A 21,180-nucleotide genomic window follows, 5' to 3' on the forward strand; every position below is an offset into this window, starting at 1 on the left:
GGGGGGGGGGGGGACAAGATTTGAGGTGATATACGGCAAGCGACCAGTGCGCCGGCCCCCCCGGTGTAATCCGTCATGGTACAGTCATGATGAGTTTGGATGGTGCGCTTGCGTGCGCGGCCGTGTGGCTGCAGCCGACTCAAGATTTATACCGTGTTGCGTGAGCGAGAGCGGGACTTTTACTTTCAAAGCGGCCGTGTCGGAGCCGTCAGGCCCATTGCTTGCTGCATAACATTTATTTATTCCCCGCCGTCGCAACCTCAGCGTCCCCAAAGATTGATGGGCCACTGCCGCTGCTTGCCTGCCCAAGTAACAGATGCGTCCCGCTGCTCTGAGGAGAGCGTCGACTAAACGTCAGCGACTTCCAAACATGAGCGTCTTTTACAAAGCATTGATGGGTCTCTTGATGGCGGAGCTTACGATCAATGCGGGTCGCTTCCACTTGCCTCGTTATACGTACCTTGCCTCGAGCGATAATGGGGAATCTTTGATTTAATTAACAGCGGCTGAATTTCACTGTCTGCAAGAACAGTAGCACTCGGGGCACCGCATCGTTTTCCCCCCTTTGTTATATTTATAAGGCTCAAACCTTGGAGAGTCAGTCATGAATTGGAAGGCGGCCGCAGTTGGAGTTTGGAGTTCATTTTTGAAGCTTAGCGCTCCATCACTTTCATTTAAGCACACACAGGGTACACAATTCGGCGTTCATGATGTGAACATTTATTCTCTATATGGGAATCGGGAGGAAGACTCATCAAAGAAAACGACGGGGAAAGAGCAGCAAAGAATTAAAATTTAACAGGGGGAAATAAAATCAAACATTGAAAGCAAAAAAAAAAAAAAAAATGGATGATCTTGGCAAAGAGTGTTCACTTTCTGAAAAGACGCAAATGCGGCGGCTCCTTGACTAACTGGGCACAATTTTACTTCGGGAGTTCTTGTGTGTAGCCGTTGTCGAAACTCATACGGTTCCGCCCGTTATTCCGTTCGCTTTTGATGACATTGCACCCTGTCATTCTTCAGCTCCTGTTCTAATTTTCTTCGACTGATATTTGCGCAATCATCTGTTTCTGCAGAATCCCCGCATGTGTTGTCACTTCTTTGTGTGTGTGTGTGTGTGTGTGTGTGTGTGTGTGCGTGTCGAGGTTTGTGCAAAAAAAAAAAAAAAAAGAGCACGGCGACACATCTCTGATCCGTCGGGGAACGTGTGGGTGGGATTCTACTTCAAGAGCCTGTCGGAGTCATGGCGGTTGGCCTCAGCTACAAGCGTGCACACAGTTGCCGCGGCGCGCGGCGATATCGATGAGCAGCCAACCTTTTGTTTGCTGATTGCGTGCCGTCTCGTCACTGTCAGATTTCATGGGGCTGCGACTCAAGTTCAAATTCAGAACATACGCCGTGTTGTGTGAATACGCTGCAGCCCTTGAAATGAGAAATGATCCGTTCATGGGAGTTCGCATTCGTCACCCGCTTCCTGACGGATTTAGGTTTGGTTGATTTTGTTTTTTTTACCATATGCCCTAAGACCAAAAAAAAAAAAAAAAATCGTTTGTAAATGCTTCTTGCAACCCATATTGCAGATGTGAAGATGAAATGTCAATCCATTTTCATGTGACAATTTCCCCTTTTGACGCCAGATGTCGTTGACGGCGGCTGTGTCGTTTCTCTGTCAATAGGAGAATCACTGCAGGCGAATCAAGATCCTGGGGGACTGTTATTACTGTGTCTCAGGATTGACCCAACCCAAGGCTGACCACGCCCACTGCTGTGTAGAAATGGGCCTTGACATGATTGACACCATCGCGTGAGTGACACAAACACGCACGGCGCTAACCTGGGCGCTGCTCCGGAACTAGCACGAGCGCAAACGCGGTGGAAAAGAGCCATACGATGACCGCTCGGACCTCAGAACACATTTCACCGACGTCAAATCGAATTGCAATAATAAATTTGACAGCCGAATAAATCAGTCGGATTGTGTTCAAACTTCCAAGGCTCCTCTGTGCTGGCAAGATCTCTCAATGTATACTTCAAGGTCCGTTCTTGACGGTAAATCTTTTGAATGTCCCTCTCTCCACGCAACCCTTTTTCTCTCAGGTCAGTGGTTGAGGCAACGGAGGTGGACTTGAATATGCGTGTGGGCCTCCACACGGGACGAGTGCTGTGCGGCGTGCTGGGCCTCAGGAAATGGCAGTATGATGTCTGGTCAAACGATGTCACTTTGGCCAACGTGATGGAGGCCGGAGGATTGCCCGGGTCAGTATTCGGTGGCGCGACCGAAGAGCACCTGCCGCAGACGCGCCTTCAGCGCACCCTGTTATGCTTGCGAAAGCCGATTACTCGGCCGGCAAACGTTCAGGCCGCAGAAGGTGATGCCTGCTTGGGGGACGTCTGCGGCTCGCACATCATCGCGCGATGACATCCCCTAATCAGATCTACACGCGCACTCAAGGGCAAAGCATACTCTTTCTTCAGTCGGTGATGTCGACGGTTCCAACATTGTTCAAATGAACACGACCAAGACCTCTTCACTTCCTACAACCACTCCACTTTCACCTGGATTTCATGGAACAAAAAAAGGTCATTGTGTCAAACGTCACAATCCATCCCTCCATTTTCTAATCTGCTTATTCTTACGGGGGGGCGTGGGTGTGCCAGGGCCTTTCCCTCCGACCGTCAACTGGTTGCCAGCCAATCGCAGGGCAAACAAAGACCAACAGCCAGTTGCGTTCTCAATCACACCTCAGGACAATTTTAGAGTGTTCCGTCATTCGGCCAGTGGGCTACTGAAGCAACATTGTAATTCAAAGCCCCGTTTTCTCTTTGCGCTTGCTTTTGTTCTCAGTAAGGTTCACATCACAAGAACCACCCTGGAGTGTTTGAATGGCGACTACGAGGTGGAACCGGGCTTTGGCCACAAGAGACACGCCTTCCTCCAGAAACACCACATCGAGACCTTTTTCATCGTGCCATCGCACCGACGCAAAGTACGCTTCGCTCTCTTTCCACTTCCCCTCCCACGTGTTTGCTTTTTTTTTTCTTGCCAGCACACAGCTGGAAAGGTGACACATCTGTCAGTGGTGTAATAGTTAATCCTCCGGTACAGAGAGGGAGGGGGGCCATGTGTTGAGCTGGCACACGCAGTGCTCCCTCCCCCCAAGTGTACTGTACATGTGCGCGGCGCACGCACATTGTGGGATTTGAAACATTGCTCAGTCATAGTTGTCAGGCGGACGACAACAGATGTTGACGGCGTGAATAAGACGGGTCCACATTTTCTGCCCCCAACTGTCTTCCATTGCTGTGTACTTCATTTTATTTTGAAACAAAGGCCGTATCGCGATTCGGTCGGAGATTAGCGGCTATCTATGAAGCGGCGACAATTTCGCATTTGGACTGTATCAAAAAATATATTGACACAGGATGACCTGAAAAGTTAATTCTGACGCAAACTAGCAATATGTGAAATGATCCAGATGTGTGGTTTTTTTTTTTTTTTTTTTTTTTTTACAATCCCTTGGTCCAGCCTAGGTTCTGGTCACCAACTTAACAACGTGAACATTTTTCATTTCTTATTAAGCATCCTGCATCACACCTCTATGTTGTCGTTGTTAATGTTAGTTCAGCTCCAGGAAAGTATGAAATATATACAGTGAAACTCCTCTACAACAAAATCATGTTTGCAGCAAGACATTTTTCACACCAGGGGGCTTTTCACTGTAGCAAATTTTATCTCAGATGTAAACACACACACACACACACACACACACACACAAACACACACACACACACACACACACACACACACACACACACACACACACACACACACACACACACAAAACGTATGTGTGTACTCTTTATTTTTATTCCAATACTTAGTACATAAATATGAGCATACACTTATTTGACACTTCATATAGCCAGTGTAGAAAAAAAACGTGAAAGAAACTGCGAAATTTATAGGGGGAACAGGGGGACTTTTTGTCGTAGGGGGAGCAGAAAAGTGGGAATGGCTTTCATGCATGAACATTTTTTCACACTAGGGGGTGTTTTCGCCCATGTAGGTTTCGTTGTAGAGGAATTCCCTGTATTGACATTTTACTGTATGAGCGACTCCCAAGTTATTCTCAGTCGGGATTTTAAACCTTTTTTCGCGTCGCCGACCGTATAACGCAAAGAGCGTGGCATTGCAAACACATCTAAGCGGCTTTGACTTTTGCAGATCTTTCCTGGTTTAATTCTGTCCGACATCAAACCGGCCAAGAGGATGAAGTTCAAGACGGTGTGCTACCTGCTCGTGCAACTGATGCACTGCAGGAAAATGTTCAAGGCGGAGATCCCCTTCTCAAACGTCATGACCTGTGAGGACGATGACAAGGTGAGTAGCGACAAGGTGGTGTCAAAGTATTTGGAGGAACGAAGCCTCGGAGATTGGTCCGAGGAACGACTTTGGGTCTGGTGACCATACGGACCTTGGCGACGGGCGGCATTATTCTTCCCAACGCGGCACTGCGTGACGTTCTAACAATCCATTTACGGTTTGGCCCCAAAATCTATTGGGGGGAAATTTAAGCAATTTTCCATCCCTTTTGGATTTAAATGCAACCGTGTCGTCACAAGGTCCCTCTTGTCTGTCAAACCCTGTCAGGGATTGACCTTGTCCGGTCGCCCTCCTCTCTGACCGTTCGCCTTCATTTTTCCCACACGGCGCAAGTCGAGTCATGACATGATCCAGTTTGTCTCTGACCGGTTTAGCGGTATAATCCTGATATTTGTCGGCTCAATCCCGATCGGCGACCAACCTTTGTTAATCCTCTAGAAATACCTCATCGAGCTCACCGTGCGGCAGATTTGTTTGGATTTTTTTTTTCACCCACTTTCAATCTCTGTTTTCCATCCATTGACCAATATGATGTGTTTTTATTTATCTTACTCAGCAAAACACTTCGTGTGCTAGCGTAGGGAAGTCCCAGACACCGTTTGCAGATGAAGGTAAAAAAAAAAAAAAAACCACAGTACCTTTAAAATCTAATTCTTACTCCGGTCGCGAGACCATTGATTTGTACGATCATATAGCAAAATCAAAACACCTGTCTACAATCGTCGGCTTACCGCCCTCTGCCAGCTGCCTCATGTGAAGAAACCCTTCAATACATCCAAGGAGCACCGAAGTACTCTTGGGCTTAACAGTCCGGCAAAGGCACGGCATCTCCTAGCGGAGAGTCCAAGCCCCTCGAGGACCGCATTGTTCCCCAAAGGTCACTTAGCCCTCGTTCCCAGCGGCAAGCCAAATACCTTCACCCGACGCCCAGCGACCTTCCGCGCAACCTGTTGACTGCATTTGCAGTCACACTCAAAATGAGTCGAATGGCCCTCGCGAGCGTCACCCCAAACACCTGCGCACAAGACGACGAATATGCTCCAATAAGAGTGCAGTTAAAGAGTTTGCATTTATGAATGGCGCTGGCAAGACTACGTATTCGTGTGGTGTGTGACAGCGGAGAGCTTTAAGGACCGCATCCGAGAAGTTAAGGAGTCGGACATCTTTCTCAGCCGCCACCGTCCAGCACTCACCGGCGACACGAGTCAACCGCTACATCGGACGCCTCATCGAAGCTCGGCAGACTGAGTCGGGGACGTCGGATCTCAACTGCGTCACCTTGTTCTTCCGGAACAGGGACAGGGAGCGCGGGGTAACGCCGACCGCACCCACTGAGCACGGAGAGAGACAAACGAGAATAGATAGTTACCAAGCGCACACAATCATGTGAACATGTACCGTACTTCCGAGTGCACATCCACGAGGATGCTTCATTACTGAACCCTCCCTATCTTTTTCCCCCCCCTCACATGCACACGACTCAGCTCAAATTATTTTCCCTTTTCTCCCTTGCACCCACGCCTGTAGCATATGATGTCTTTGTGTGTGAGTGCCAATGTGTGTGTGTGTGTGTGTGTGTGTGTGCGCGTGTGCTTGAGTAATCCACCCACCCTCTCAGGAGGGGTTGCAGATAATGATTTGGGAACGTCTCCGCAGCACACGTTATGGTTCTACTGTATGTGTGCGTGGGTAGAGCAATAAATGAGACACGGAACCGAGCTCTTTGGGGTTGCAAACATGTTTAAAATGTCCAAAAAGAAGCGGCAGAAGCAGAATCGTCGTCATTGGCCAAGTATAGGAGGTAACGACACACAAGGAATTTACCTCCCGTAGTACGAGCTCCACTCGGCTCGCAAATATGACATGTAAAGACGTGACACGTGAGCGCAGGGAGTCTTGATGTCATTGAAGGGTAGCGTCAGTGCCGCGCAAACGATGCCAAGAGTTGTCAGGCAAAGACAAAGTGACCAGCAGCGCACTCATTTTGACGGAGCTTTCATTTCACCTTTTGTTCTGGATTGGGCCAGCAGGAAAAAGTACTTCCGGTCAAAGAGAAAGACTTGAGGGAGGACTATTGGTGAACCAAGCCGAGTAGACAGGAAGCGATTTCCTTTGGTGCTTGTTCACGGCGCCTGATAAAGCTCGATGAATGACTGCTTCTCTCTTTCCGTCCTTTTCCAAGTACAACCAGATGTGTGACGACCATTTCATCGGCGCCGTGGTTGTCTCTCTGATCCTGGCGGCATTTTCTGGCCTGCTCTATCTGCTGATGATTCCACAGTACGTTCCTGACTCGTTTTTTTGGTTCATAAGACCAACAACAAAAATGCATCCGTGGCGCTGGGTTGAGTGGAAAAATGCCCAAGTCGGCCTCACTGCGACGTTGCTTTCTTTGACAGGGGCCTGCTGGTATTGCTTCTCTTGGTCTTGTGTGTCTGTTTTCACGTGGCCTGTGTCATGTACTTGCATCTTACCAGTGTTCAGGTAGGAACTTCGAAAAAGCCTCCACGTCCAGCATATTGCCCCCCCCCCTCACACCCCCAAGTCCTCTTTAATTGATATTAGTTCTAAACCAGATTGTGTATTTATCGTTCCAACTTCCATCATGCAGATCGTTTCCAATTTGAAGAGGCGTGCATCAATCTTCTCTTTTTTTCTTTTTTGGTATTTTGTCTTAGCCCTTTCAAAAAAAAAAATACGGAAGATACTAATGAATGTAATGCACAGTTTTGATTGGTTTCCAATTCTCAGAGTGATCTTAAAGATGTTTTGGTTGCCGTTTTTGGTGGCGTCTAGACGTACAGTCCACTCCTTTCATCCTATTTAGACATATTTCCAATATTATTTCATGCAGAAAAATAAGGTACAGTATTTGAGAAAGCTCCCCCATTTTCATGTCATGCTCAACATCACTGAAAACTCCAACTGTAATGTAAATATGGTTTTGAGAAACGCCAGTCAAAACTGCACATGATTACTTTGTCTCAGAAATGCAGACTTTTTTTTCTGTATTGACAAAACAGACACTTATCTTTTATTGGATCCCATGAAACTGAGCTGCTGTTCTTGACGCACCCTCCAACGGGTCTAAACTCTCATTGCAGAAGCTCACTCTGCCCGATGACGTTACTGTTAATTCCACCCCGATTTGACAAATCAATTTGCACGGAACAAAAATAGAGCTGAACGCAGTCACTACTCATGCCACTTTTTTTTTTGCTTCCCATTTGTCGACACTTTTCTCACCCGACCTTTTCCTTTCTTTTGCCGTCAGTGCCAACCAGGCTGCCTGACCATCCAGATACGAACGGTCGTGTGTGTCTCCCTGGTCTTGCTCTCTTATTCGGTTGCGCAGGCCTGCATGGTGAGTGCCGCAATACTCCAACGGCTCGAAATTACTAATCAGTTTCATTTCCCTCTCATGGAAATGATCTGAATCCCTTAACATCATTCAAAACGTTGTGTGACGCCAGGAGCAGGGGGTCCCCTGCGTTGTGTTCCTATATTATTCCACTGGAGTCCATTTGGATCTCATCATGGTTTTATTTCCCGACCTGTGTGCAGAAAAAGACCCGAGACTGTTGTTTTACTCGAACGGTCTCGCCAGCTCTCCTGAGGATCATAAACAAGAAATAGGTCGCGCGCTAATCAACATTAGCCACATTAGCTTGATACGTCGACGGAGGGCGGATCCAAACGTCACCGAGCGACGACAAAATTTGCCCCAAATCACACAGGCTATCGTCCAACAATGTGTTTGTAACCGTAGCGCGACCCATCTGCCGTAACGCCGAATTTTCTTCCTCTAATTGGCTCGGCTATTGTGGGCTAGCAAGGTACGCGTCTTACCTCGGTCGTGGCGTCACCACGCAACTTTCGCCGCACCGCGCGCACCAGCTCACGTCATCAGAAAACACGTACAAATAATCAATAACGATAACTGAAGTGTTTTTGGTGAAATTAGTAGTTCGTGTATGAACATTTTATTGTCTGTATGACCTTGAATTGATGGTTTTGCTGTTGTCTCTGTCAAAGCGCTTTATTTTCTCTCGAATCTTTACAGGTTGGATTCATACCACGGGGTCAAGTTCAAGTCATATCCAACAACTCGTTCCAGGATTCCCCCACAGAGATGTTTGGCGACGACCCGGCCAACGCCACAGCCGCAGAAAGAGCTGGCCCGAGCATGGCCTATGCGCTCTTGTCCTGTCTGGCTGGCACGCTCACCATTGTCCCCTACCTCAGAGTATCTTCGCTCCCAAAAATCCTCCTGCTCTTCTTTCTGTCTGCGACCTACACGGTCATCGTAGAGATCAGTGGCTATCGGCAAGCCGTCGGGTAAGAGAAAGGTGCACTCGGTGACGACGTTGCATGCGTTTGCGTTTTGGATTCTTTGGTTTGAATGCACCCAGGCAATTGAAAATAAAATAAACTCCAATTGCGTTGCAATGAAGGTCCATAGAGTGGAACCTCAGCGATCAAACGTCCTAAGTGCATTTAGATTAAGAAAAAAAAAGTCGCCCATTGTAAATAATAAACATGTCATATCGTGTCATGTTATGTCATGTCGTGTCATATCGTGTCATGTCATGTCATGTCATGTCATGCGAGACCGCAATTCAGTCTTGGACCTTTTTTCCTCCATTAATGCGGCAATTTAGGCTCTGCAGAATATCATTTGGTCGAACAGCGTATTTCACTTATTTCAAACAACGCTATTGATTTATTTGATTGAGTAAATGTTTCAACAAATGGGGGGTGTGGCACCATTCAAACAACTGCATTTTACCTCCAGCAAATTAGATGCATATTTTACGAGCATGTCATGTTGCACTCCGTCTTCCAGCGCCGGCTTTCCGCACACTCGGGGTTCTGATCCCGTCCTGGCTGTGTTGCTGTTCTCCGGAGCTCTGGCTCTCCACTCGAGGCAACTCGACCTCAAGCTGCGTTTTGACTACCTGTGGGCCACTCAGGTATGCTTGTCTGTTGGGCATTCTACGGCAACTTGGTAAAACTCGAAGAATATCATTTTGTATTTGTCACTAGTGGATGACAGCGCAGTCCTTTTTTGAACCGATTCAATTATACATCACTGTTAGAGAGTCTTGTCTTGTAATGCGGTCCTTCTCAAATTAGGTATTTTTTGATATGTAACGATTATATTTGCCGTGATAAATAATGAATCCCAAAGTGTACACCTTAAATCAAATTGTCAACGTATTCAAATTAATTTACACACGTGACATACTTGACATTGTGCTTCAGCTGGAATTTATTTTTCATGGACAAGACAAAGTTTCTGGTTCCGTTATGTCATGCCATCATGTTCCGCAACATATCACCGGATTAGCGGGAATATGTTTGACGTTTCAAATAATCCACCCGATGCCATATGCATTAGTGCACTAATCATGTCGTAAACATATGCAAACACTCATTTGACTTTAATTGCCAGCCCAACCCTTTTTTAAAATTTTTTTATACATATTGAAGTTCTGCTCGAAAATAAAAATGCTTTTGAAATGTTCAGGGTTGAACAATACTTTTTCTGGGTTATTTCAAATGTTTTCAATTCACGCATACGGAGTTATTGCCGAAAACTAAGACGTCAATTATGCACAAATTTAAGAGAAAAAAATAAATGCTTCGTGCTATGACGTCACAATGGCTATGTGTTCTCAACGCACACGTGTGAGAAATCGAAGCGGAGGGTTGGACTCGGCTTGCATTTTCAGACACAGTCACGGTGAGTCCGTGAAAAGTAACTCGTTACCTCCCCCTAGTGAATAAAAGGCGCAATTACCACCCAGGCTGAGTCAGTCCCAATGAGAGCCGAAAGAAATGTTTGCCATCTTTTTCTTGGACTCGCGTCCTGTGTGACGGCTGATGGCGCCCAGGCAGAAGAGGAGAGAGACGACATGGAGAAAGTGAAGCTGGACAACAAGAGGATCCTGTTCAATCTGCTGCCGGCGCACGTGGCCCAACACTTCCTCATGTCCAACCCCAGGAACATGGTGAGCATCCGCAGACACGTTCGGGCAGGCTCAACAGTCGGAGGAGCTTCGCACCTCTTTGAGTCGCACAGAAGCGGGCACAAACGTGGTGATTAGACATCCAGCGATGAAAAGGAGCTTTTGGGCTTTCGGCTGAAATTGATGGAAAATGTCATAAATTCGCGGAACAGTGACATTTAAGTACAAGGGTGAACTGGTGATTTGCTCGTCTCAAACAATTCACTGAAAGAAAAGTTAACCAAAAATGTCAACCCGTCACGTGCCCTCGAGCATCCATATGACGGCTTGACGACGACCTCGCATGCCGCTCGCAAGGCGACTTGTAGTCTGCTGAGGCACGGCACGGCATCCCGCTCTTCTTGAAGGCCAGCCCTCGGGTCACGGAGGTTCTGGGGTGCAGACTTTCGCACCTCTGCACGGTGATCCCTTATAAGGCAAATTTGCTGATCATAAGTGAGGATCGCCGTGCTGCAATTGGATTTTAGGGAGAGCGCAGTTCTAAGTGGCAGCACTGATGAAAAATGTCAAGAACATCTGTTGTTGTTGGGGGGGGGGGTTAATAAACAATAATCAATGACAAGTATTGAATAATGCAGTTCCCTTCACAAGGACCAATACGCGTCAGAAAATGCAGGACCTCCTGAGGCCCCGATTCGTGTTAGCGGAGACTGATTGTGAGTCAGGAAGGAAGTTTCCGGCACATTGCTGTCCCGTCCAGAACACCCGTGGACAAAAAGGCTTCCTCTTGTTCCTCTGGGTTAAAGTTCAACAGTACACAGTCTTCACAACACAGCAAGTGTGACTTCAAAATATTTGAAAACATTCTCCTTTCTGTTTTCACACATCAAATGAGTCAAATTCCCAAATGATTTTGGCATCGACTTCTCTTGTTTTTTTGGGTTTTTTTTTTTTTTTTTGTTGCCTGTTTTAAAATACTGAGCAGCGCTAAAGCAAGCACAAACTCACTCTCCTTGTCCCTCTCAGGATTTGTACTACCAGTCGTACGCTCAGGTCGGAGTCCTGTTCGCTTCGATCGCCAACTTCAACGACTTCTACATCGAGTTGGATGGAAATAACATGGGCGTCGAGTGTCTCAGGCTGCTCAATGAGATCATCGCCGACTTTGATGAGGTGAACACATTTGACTTTGAATTCACGTTCACAGTGGCGCAGATGAATTTTCAGGGCCTTATTAAAAGGCGTCGTGTCAGTGACGGGAGCCATTTCTGTGTTGAACGCATCCGCAAGACGCATCGTATTATTGGACGCAGGCACGGTAAAACGTACGCTGGCATAAAACATGCGTTTTTAAAAAGGCAGCTGGAGCAAAACTGAGTGATTTTGGAATCCATCAAAGTCCGAATCTTTGGAACCGCCGGGCAAGTTCACCATCAAACACGCCATCGTCAAAGTCTCACCGCCGTGCGGCTCCTCAGGGGTGATGATGCCGGCTTTTGCGAAAGCTTGAACGACGGTGTAATCGGACACGGAAGCCCGAGCGTCCGCGATCCATTCACCAATCGTGGCGTCACTCGCCCCGGCGCCGCCTCCGGGTCTTCGTAAAGCCGCTTTCGCAACTCGGCTTTGGCCGTTTCTGTCCATTACCATGGCAACCAAGCACAAGAGTAAACGCCGCCGCCTTTACACGGCCGGTTGTGCGTATCGCTACCATGCTGGGTCCCCTTCTCCTCGACAGTGCGGTTGATTTATTTTTGGATTGAACCTTCATTTCACGAGATATGATCCCGTTGAAATTCAAAATCTTTCAAGCAAGCGGCTCCTGGCCAAGACAGCAGAACGATCGCTCCACAGAAAATCCACACGAAGACGAAACACGGTTAGAGTATGCAAATCGCATCAGTTCATCATCGTCCTCCTGTCCTGTACGGCTTTCTTCCCCCGTCAGGGAGCTCCCAGATCTCCCAGACAATTTCTTTCATGACCTGCTTTGTTAGCCCTGGACGGGGCCCAACCCGCCCCCCCTCGTTCTCCCTGGCCACAGCTTCTCAGGTGCCTTGCGAAATTGCTCCGACGGTAGATATTGCTTTCCGACGTCGATTACCTTTTTTCTTTCTTGCCTGGCTCATCTGATTTCAAACCCCCGCAGCCCTTCTCAACACAACTCATTTCAACCCAGCTGTATTTATAGAGCACTTTAGAACAAGGCCAGCGCAAATGTCTTAAGGGGGCCCTCCGTTTCGAATGGATCAGGTGTTTTGAGCAAAGACCAGCACCCGGAACCTTTCGTGTTCTGCCACTCAAGTCATTCCCAAACCTTTTGACCACATTCCAACGGCCTCCGGTCTCTCGTATCGACGAGCTGTTGCGCTCGTGCGTGTGAGGAGAAATCTCAAAAGTCATATTTTGTGCCGCTAACTACGTTTCCAATGTCTTTGTTTTTTAGCTGATGGACAAAGAGTGCTACCGGGATATTGAGAAAATCAAGACGATTGGCAGTACGTACATGGCCGCCGTGGGGCTCGTTCCGACGAGCGGCTCCAAGGTACGCATTCCGAATCGACTCTTTCACAATCACGACGGAGTACCGTGTTGCCTCAAAGTACCCTTCGCTTTTCCTGAACGTCGTTTCATGGCGTTCTTTTTGTTTTTGTGGCATACGTGTCACACCCACAAATCCACCGCAGGGGGGGAAATACTGGGCGCTGCGGCGTCTTCCTCCTTGGTTAGCATGCAGGTCTGCATTTGATGGGCGACATTTGATGCAGCTTTCCTGTCTGTGCATTTCATGTTTTTCAGGCAAAAAACTCCGTCGCTTCACACCTATGCACCGTAGCCGATTTTGCCATTGAGATGTTCGACGTCCTGGATGCAATTAACTATCAGTCTTATAATGACTTTGTGCTGCGAGTAGGTGAGCGGAACACACGTGCACACACACACACACACGCACGTAAAGACTCTGACCTATTGCGCTGGACGCTATTGACACCAATTGCCGGGAGCTTTGCTAGGAAATGCATCAGAGAGAGAGAGAGAGAGAGAGAGAGAGAGGGAGAGAGAGAGAGAGAGAGAGAGAGAGAGAGAGCGTTCCGTCCAGGAAAGTCGTCACATGGAGACTCGCGGTTCTGGGATCCATTGTGCGGAGTATCCTGTGGGGAGCCTGCGACAGGAGCCCTTGTTCGCTCACAGCATACTATGGAGTGTCATCCTGTCTCCAGACTGGATGGCTCCATATCGGGAGACCTCGTGTGTGTGTGTGTGTGTGTGCGTGTGTGTGTGTGTGTGTGAGAACCAACTTTTGTCAATGACTGGACGTCCTCAACATGCAGAAAAACAAATATTCAACAATTACAGTCGTAAAAAAAAAAATGAGAGTGAAGCCAGCCAGGCCAAAATGAGCACTCCAGAGGCCAGCAAAAGTACAGATGGTTTTCTTTTTCTTTTTTTTACCCCCCCCCTCTCAACAACTCAAAATCGACTGAGCAATGAAAATGTTGTTTGGCCCATTGTCTTTTCTCGAATGCGATTGCAATGCCCGAAGCATGCAGTTGAATGTGTAGTTGTTTGATGAGTTTGCTGGTTTGGATCCGGCTCGGCATGTCTGCGCCTTGAACAGGACCGCTCGCCTTGTCACTGCGTTGTTGGTGGAATTTACTCGCTGATTTCAAGACGCGCACGATGACATCACGTCTTGGGCATGAAGCGCAGAGTCCGTGTCAGATTCGCCGGAGCTCGACAGCTTTGCGATACGCTGCGAGTTGACGTTTACTGAACGTGAAACTGCCTTTAAAACACGCAGGGGGCAAAGTAATGAAGTCCGAGTCAAAATGACGTTTTTTTGGTGTTTATTTTTTAAAAAACTGGCAGCTCCTCAATAAGTATCAAGGCTTTGGGAATGATTTCAGTACAAGAAATCAGCGCGAGTTGCCAGGAGTGGCTTTGATCAGATCTTGGTCCACACGCGGTGTGTAAATACCGTAAGGCGATCCCACCGAGCGTCCGAAAGCAGTCTGGTGGTGAGAAGACGGATAAATGCCGGCAACTAACTGCAACTGAGTTTTGTTTTTTTTTCCCCCAAATCAAAAAAGCCTGACAAATTCCCATCGTCGTCCTTGTGTGCCCTCGCAAAAAAAGGAGACAGAAGCACACTCTCGCTCTGAAAATGGTCGAAATGGTTCAGCCGCCACAGAAACAAGCATGTCAGTCCCCAGACCTCAACCCCATTGAAAAGCTGCCTCAGTGCTGCTTGACCTCAAATGTTTTCCCTCGATATTTTTGTGATTCTGGGAATTCCTTCCTTCATTATTCAAGTGAATAAGTGCACTTGAACAAAAGGTTGGATCTTCCTCTGTTTTCTAATGTTGATCCGATATTATTATTGGGGGGGGATTTATTAGAAGCTTAAGAAGACATCTTATCCAAGGGTGGCGGTAATTATGGAGGGCAGTTTGCATTCCGATGTTTGCCGTAATTTAGGAAAGAACATGATGTGCTCGGGTAAGACGGTAATTAAGCTCTTTGGCAGCGAAGAGTTTTGGATGACGCATTGAGAGAGGCCCACGGATGCCATGCAGGGGTGGGGTGGCAATTGGGATCTCTGGTCTGATCCGGTCCGGCGTCCTTCTATTTGTTGAAAAAAGGTCCGAATTGCTATCGAAAAGGTCTTTTCGAATCGCGCATTGTCACACGGATGTTTTTTCGGGGGGGGGGGGGTTCCCCTCGCAGGCGGTGGCGATTCAGTTTGACGCTAGCGCTCACGCAACGAGCCCATCCAATTGTTGACCGAATAAGATTTGCGTATTGAAGATACGACATGACAGTGACTGTCCAAAGTTTGAAACGTTGCCTCAGGAAGGACCAGAATGTTTGTGTTCTCCCAGAAGTCAGCTCGAAAGCATTTTTGCGTCATTTGTTGCACGAGCGACACTTTAGTCGAAGTAAACAAAGAGGCCAGTCCAGCGACTGAAGCAACTTGGCATTTTCTCTGGATTTTGGTGCGCCGTAAACGCGAATTTAGCCACATTTCGCTCATCCAGTTCTTTGAGCTGATTTTTAGTTGGACCGTTGTTGTGCTTCCGACTGTTTTCTTCATTTTACTGTTTGTATCTGAATTAATTTTGCGCTTTGTCAACAGCGGCGGTTGTTTTCAAGTGCTCCAAAAATACGCTTGAGTTGAGAAAGTTGTTGCCTGAGATCTCAGTGCTGCTTGACCTCAAATGTTTTCCCTCGATATTTTTGCGTTTCTGTGAATTCCTTCGTTCATGTTGCGGCGCTGTTGTACTTAAGTAGGATCAAAATACTTTCATGGACGGCTCGGATGGAAAACATTTGCAAAACCACAAATAAATGTGATAAGGCGGCGGTGTGCGAAGGGGGGCATCCAACTTAGGGACGGGGTCCGCCCGGTTAAATCGTACCCCCCCCGGCCCCCCACCCCAACCCTCCTTCACCGTGGGGAATTGTCGGTCCAGAAGTTTGTTAACAAGCCAGTGTCGGGCACGAGCCTTTCAGCCTGCGGGCTGCAGCATATTTTGATGAGAGGCTATGTTTTGTTTTGATTTTGAGGCAGCGTGTTCGTAATGTTTACACTGAGGCAGTTTCATAAGTTTCATAAGGCAGGTGTCAACATGACACCCAACGTGGCTCCATCGTCCAAAACATCATTAGACTCTGTTTAGTCGACGCTGCAAAAACAATGAGTCGTAAAATCCCAATCGCTGCTCATGGGTTGATATCTGAGGCCAGCCAAAAGATTTTCATTCGTCAGTCGTGCGCCGGCGCCTCAATCTCCCTGGCTGAATTCGGGGGGCCCCGTACACGTTCCTGACACCAGTTGCGACGGGAACTTGGAAGGAGCCAATGAAGATGGGTTCTGACCCGCACCGTAGCGCCGAGGCAATCTCGGAGTGCGTCGCGTCGACACTGACCTCAGTCCTCCCACCAAGTACATTTGAAACTTTTAGAATGTGACTGTTCTTGAGTTCGGAGTTGACTTTGCGTCTCTCTCATAAGACGCACCTCAGGGAGGCCGTTGTCATGATTCAAATCGTTATCCCCCCCCCCCTCCCGCCCCCACGTTGATGCCGATCGACATTTGTGACCAGGGTTCGACTTCCTCAACAATTTGAGTGAAGAAGAGTCAAACCTGAACGACAACCACTTCTTCTTCTTCTTCGAGAACAGTCTGATCAGTCAATATATTTGCATCCTAATGTGGTTCACTGAGAAAAAAAAAAAACGATCTTCGAGATATGACACATTGCACATTGTTGGTATTGGATTTGTGCTCAGGAATCAATGTGGGTCCAGTGGTGGCGGGCGTCATCGGGGCCAGGCGGCCTCAGTATGACATCTGGGGAAACACCGTCAACGTCGCGAGCCGAATGGACAGTACCGGAGTCCAAGGCAAAATACAGGTAGGCTGCACACCGCACGCCGTCCTCACATCACAGCGACTCCTCACACACACCCAAGCGGTCGCCAGTGGAGACCGCCGCATGCCCAGAAAGTCTGCCCCGGTTGTTGTCCAGTCTGAAGTTTGGACCAAGTTGGCTGATTGAATGGAAGCTTTGAATTTCTTACGCAAACCGAACTCGCTCATTTTGGGAGAGTTTCTGCTCCGATGTCTCTGCGGGATGCCAAAATAGCCTCCCGGGGGCCTGGTGGGATATGCTCAGGGTGGATCAGCGCCACACACGTGAATCCGCGCCCCACACGAGAGGGCTTTGGTCTTCCCGGTTTCAAAAAGCCATGACCTGAATCTGGGACCTTGACTGTGAGGCAGACGTTCAAGCCAAAGTCTCAGTGTTCTGTTGGAGGTTCCTTCCATGACATTTTCCTCGACTTTTCCTCGGCTCTGTCGCCATCGCGCTCGCCCATGTGGCGGTGACTTTTTTTTTCATGTGTCAGGAACCGCCTGCGCCATATTGGGAGTCGACGGTAAACGGGCTGTCACTTCTATCGCGCTTTTCGACCTCGGGTACTCAGACCGCTCGACGCGTTTTTTTCTCATTTAGCGACTGATGGCGTCAGGAGCAACTGAAGGGGTCAACGTCTTGCTCAAGGACACTTTGACAGGGTTGCAATGGCGGGGGTTTGCGTGCCTTGAGATAGTTTTGAAATGAAATCAGCCCCACTTGATTCCGTCTGTCAGATCAAGTACGTCCAAACTTTCCGAGGGATCATCTACATAATCCTGAATTTCTTCTCCAGGTGACCGAAGACGTCTATCGCGTCATCGCAAACCACTATCACTTTGTTTGCCGGGGCCAAGTCAGTGTCAAGGGCAAAGGTCAGATGCTGACTTACTTCCTGGAACAGCGGCGGCAAAACAGCAGTGTTTCTCCATCCCTTCAGCAGCGCCGCACCGCGGAGCCGCGCTCGAGCGCCTCGGGCCGAGGCAACGTGTGCACCAGGTTAAGCCCGGCCCCCACGGTGACCACCTACGCCGCCGTCAGGACCGCCAGCCCCCGCGCGGCCAAAGCCACGAGCTCCGCCAGCACCGCGAGGTACCTGCCGTCCGTCCCCACGGAGCGAGTGTGATGGCCACCGTCTCCATAGTTACAGTGGAAAGTCTTTTTTTTTTAAAAAATGAGGGCGGAGCCTGGAAAGCCGAGAGAAGCGGAGGAGGAGTTTCTCCCACTTCTCTCGCGGGGGCGCAGCGTGGCCAAAGTCTTGACTGCATCAGGACTAATCCTAGCCCGCCTGGATTGGACGGCCCTCTCCCATGCCCCCCCCCCCCCCCACCATGCTCAAGTCCCGTTTGTTGTTTGACGCCAAGGGTGTCGTGACCAGGATACAGGATGCCCTGTCGTCAACAGCCAAGGATGTGTCCAGGACTTCAGTGGAAACTCTCAAGTGTATCCGCACGTCTGTAAGCAAAATCAGCCTCAAAACACGCACAGCTCATCGTGTAGCACGCAAGTCTCTTGCTTGCAAATTCCTTTAACGACATGAGCCCAGCCCCTTTTTCCGCAGGGTCAAACCAAATCGGCGATCATGCCTTAGCGTCGGCCAGTTCGAATGAGGTTCCTGCTCCTTTTCGTCGACTTTTGCAGATGTTATCCGCATGACACGGCAGCCAAAGTTATTGCCGGGGCATCGCTGACAATGAGGAGCGGGATATATTTGAAAGTCCGTGGAGCCAAATGTGTCAGGATGCTACCGACTTGCCAAAGTGCAAAACGGCATGCGCTTTGAGGCCTCTTGGGTCGTCAAAACCTCTGCTGGCACGAGAGGTGAACTTCATTTTTTTTTCGAGGGGGTGGTGGGGGGGGCGAGCTGCTCCGAAAAGTGCATGACGCCACCTCTGCATTGCAGTCACGTTGCTCTTTGTTTGCCTGTGATGCTTGACTTCCAGATTCTTCCTCGTCAAAAGTGTAGCAATAAAACGGTTTGTGTCCTCTCGCGGCATTTTCACCTTCGCATGCTGTAGCCGGCCGACTCCTTGTTCCATCCGATCGTTGATTTCGCCGGTCGAGTGGTGCGAACCACAGACCGGCGCGGCTGCGGAGCTCAGAACGGGATTTTCTGGATCATGCGAGTGTGACTTGACATCAAAAAGTTGAAAAAAAAAAATCCGTGTATTTATTTATGGAGTGATGTTTTTATTGTTCAAATGTTCGAATAGTCAACTATTTTTACAAATCGGAAATCCGCTTTCGTATGTATAATAAAATGTACGAGGGGTCACCAAAAGCTGTATGTCTTCCTCATGAGGACGATTCTTTGGTGGGCTAGCATGCTACGTGCTAACCGTGAATTCTCTGACGCACGCGCCGCCGCTGTTAGCCGAGCGGGCGCACTTTGTTCATCGGATATAATCGTCTGCATGTGCTCTACCGGTAGCAGTCCTCTTGAATGTAAGGTGCTTTTTTTTTTTTTTTTTTGGAGCCGCGTCTCCTTCAAAAGCTGAGCGTACAAAGCTTCGATTTCCAGATAGTTGCACATCAAGTGGAAAGGTCCTTCCCCCCCTTTGCTGGATCCGACCTCGTCCGTGGGTTTCTAACATGCACGCCTATTTTCATAAACGTACCCCCCACCAAAAAAAAAAAAAAAAAAAAAAAATGGTTGTGCTGTAAGCCGCAGCACAGTGAACGTGCGGCGGTTCTTCGTGTGTTTTTAAGAGTGTGTCAAACGGGGGAAATGTTGCTCCTTAATTAGACACGTTGCCTGAGGTGTTATCTTGAAATGCTTTGACCGGCTCTGTTCTAGCTCAAATGCTTGCTTTACGTTTCTAAAAATCATTAGAAATGATGACTTTTATACAAGAAACTTGATGGGGCGGGGGGGGGGGGGTTATTTTCATATTTGATGCAATTGTCGTACGGAGGTATTTCTCGCTTATTGTACATCGTTGTCTTTTTTTTCCAGAAATGATTTTGTTCCAAACGTATTTTATGGAGGTGTTTGCTGTGAATCGAAAGCCCAACACGATATTTTGTAGCAGTGTTTGCGCTTGGATGATGTTGAAATGTCGTGGCTGTGAAAATAAAGCAAGAGGGGATCTTGTGACGGTGGGAGTCTGCTTTGTCCATCCGCTTTGCAGGGAGTTAGTTCCAACTTCGCCCCTTCTGGCGGACGTTCCCAAGTAACAACAGGCAAACGCGAACATATTTCAAAAGTCCTTCATTCCAAAAAGCTATCAGCGTTTTGAAAGATAACCTTGGCCCGGTAGCGTGTGTGTTACTGTCGCCTTTGAAGACGTTTGGCGCGTCTTTTGTCACTCTCGCTCTGTTTGCTTTCTTTCTTTGCACTTTGCGGCCAATACATGAAAGCGACCCAACTCAGCACAAACTCCAAAGTTACATAACAGAGGAGAAAAACAGGAGCTGACCTCTGGAGAGGCACTCGGTGTCAGCCTGATTCCGACAGTGTTTCCCCTCAAGTGACGTCATTCGCCTGCATGACAAAACAGGATGTGTGTGTGCGGATCGCCGACGTCAAGGCACTTTGTATTTGTGGATGATGATAAGCGCTCGATCAGTACGATGTCTTCCATTTTCCAAAGTGAGCTGCTGTCTGACGGGAAAAGAATGTTGTCGCGCGGTTACAGGAGAACCTTTGGGGCTCAGTTTGAAAACCAGAAGCGGTCATATCTCAAAAGAGGAACGTTGCACTCTAAATGGAAGCGCGCGAAGGCCGAAGCTGAGATCTGATTGGGGAGGATTTGATTCATGAAATAGAGGAAATTCAAGGCAACCGTTTGTTTTCATTTCCGTGTATAAAATGAAGACAACAGACTGTCATGACTTCAAAGACGACAATTTCATAGATGCTGTAAAAGTCGCTCAGCGCTTCTGCTGCCGTTTGGAAGCCACGGCCGCCCCCGACGACACAGCACTGCTTCCATTTCCGTTGCTGTATTGACCTGCCATCATGATCTTAAAGCAAATCAAAAATAATCCATTCATTTAGGAAGATAAAAATAAAGGACAGGGTGTAACTTACCACCTTGCTCTTGCTGTCCCTTGGGTACAGAATGTGTTACGAATATTTGCATTTGAACATTTCTCATCGGCACATACGCTTGCTTTCATGCTCTGACCCAAATAGGCGGGCGGAAATTAACATAAGGTACATAGAACTAAACAATCAGAGCAACACGCATCTTTACAAGTTGTGGTTTGGGGGAAAAAAAAAAAAACAAGAGGAAAGCCAAACAATGATTGTGTGTATTTGTGTTTCAAGCCGAGTTGCTAGGTCCTGTCACAGGAAGGGCCAGCTTCCAAACATTCATCAGTGTGTGTGTGCGCGCGTGCGAACTGGAAGTACAAATGACCTGCTGAACATCCTGAGTGACAGGTTGTCAGGGCAACATAA

The 21,180-nt window shown here is 48.2% G+C and overlaps 1 protein-coding gene and 1 long non-coding RNA gene across 6 annotated transcripts in view; one reads left to right on the forward strand and one right to left on the reverse strand.

Moving 5' to 3' along the window:
- Nucleotides 1–5,648, reverse strand: part of LOC109524751 (uncharacterized) — a 21,072-nt gene extending 15,424 nt beyond the window's left edge. For both annotated transcript variants that reach the window (XR_002170004.1, XR_002170005.1), the window contains exon 1: nt 5,578–5,648. This is a non-coding gene — a long non-coding RNA (uncharacterized LOC109524751). The remainder of the gene's footprint in view (nt 1–5,577) is intronic.
- adcy1a (adenylate cyclase 1a) overlaps nt 1–18,338 on the forward strand; it is a 25,923-nt gene extending 7,585 nt beyond the window's left edge. The window contains exons 5-21 of one of the 4 annotated variants that reach the window (XM_019884680.1): nt 1,677–1,804; nt 2,098–2,256; nt 2,846–2,987; nt 4,226–4,381; nt 5,502–5,696; nt 6,567–6,664; nt 6,784–6,868; nt 7,659–7,748; nt 8,448–8,722; nt 9,231–9,357; nt 10,282–10,398; nt 11,383–11,529; nt 12,803–12,901; nt 13,156–13,270; nt 16,651–16,775; nt 17,572–17,650; nt 17,716–18,338. In XM_019884680.1, coding sequence (XP_019740239.1) covers nt 1,677–1,804; nt 2,098–2,256; nt 2,846–2,987; nt 4,226–4,381; nt 5,502–5,696; nt 6,567–6,664; nt 6,784–6,868; nt 7,659–7,748; nt 8,448–8,722; nt 9,231–9,357; nt 10,282–10,398; nt 11,383–11,529; nt 12,803–12,901; nt 13,156–13,270; nt 16,651–16,775; nt 17,572–17,650; nt 17,716–18,149 — 2,571 coding nt within the window. In that variant the 3' untranslated portion in view covers nt 18,150–18,338. Of the gene's footprint in view, nt 1–1,676; nt 1,805–2,097; nt 2,257–2,845; nt 2,988–4,225; nt 4,382–5,474; nt 5,697–6,566; nt 6,665–6,783; nt 6,869–7,658; nt 7,749–8,447; nt 8,723–9,230; nt 9,358–10,281; nt 10,399–11,382; nt 11,530–12,802; nt 12,902–13,155; nt 13,271–16,650; nt 16,776–17,571 lie in introns of those variants that run through there. The other 3 variants (XM_019884690.1, XM_019884699.1, XM_019884709.1) reach the window with 3 other exon arrangements.
- The last annotated feature ends 2,842 nt before the right edge of the window (nt 18,339–21,180 follow it).

Source organism: Hippocampus comes, unplaced genomic scaffold (genome assembly GCF_001891065.2).
Source record: "Hippocampus comes isolate QL1 unplaced genomic scaffold, H_comes_QL1_v1.1 scaffold90, whole genome shotgun sequence".
Lineage (NCBI taxonomy): Eukaryota > Metazoa > Chordata > Actinopteri > Syngnathiformes > Syngnathidae > Hippocampus > Hippocampus comes.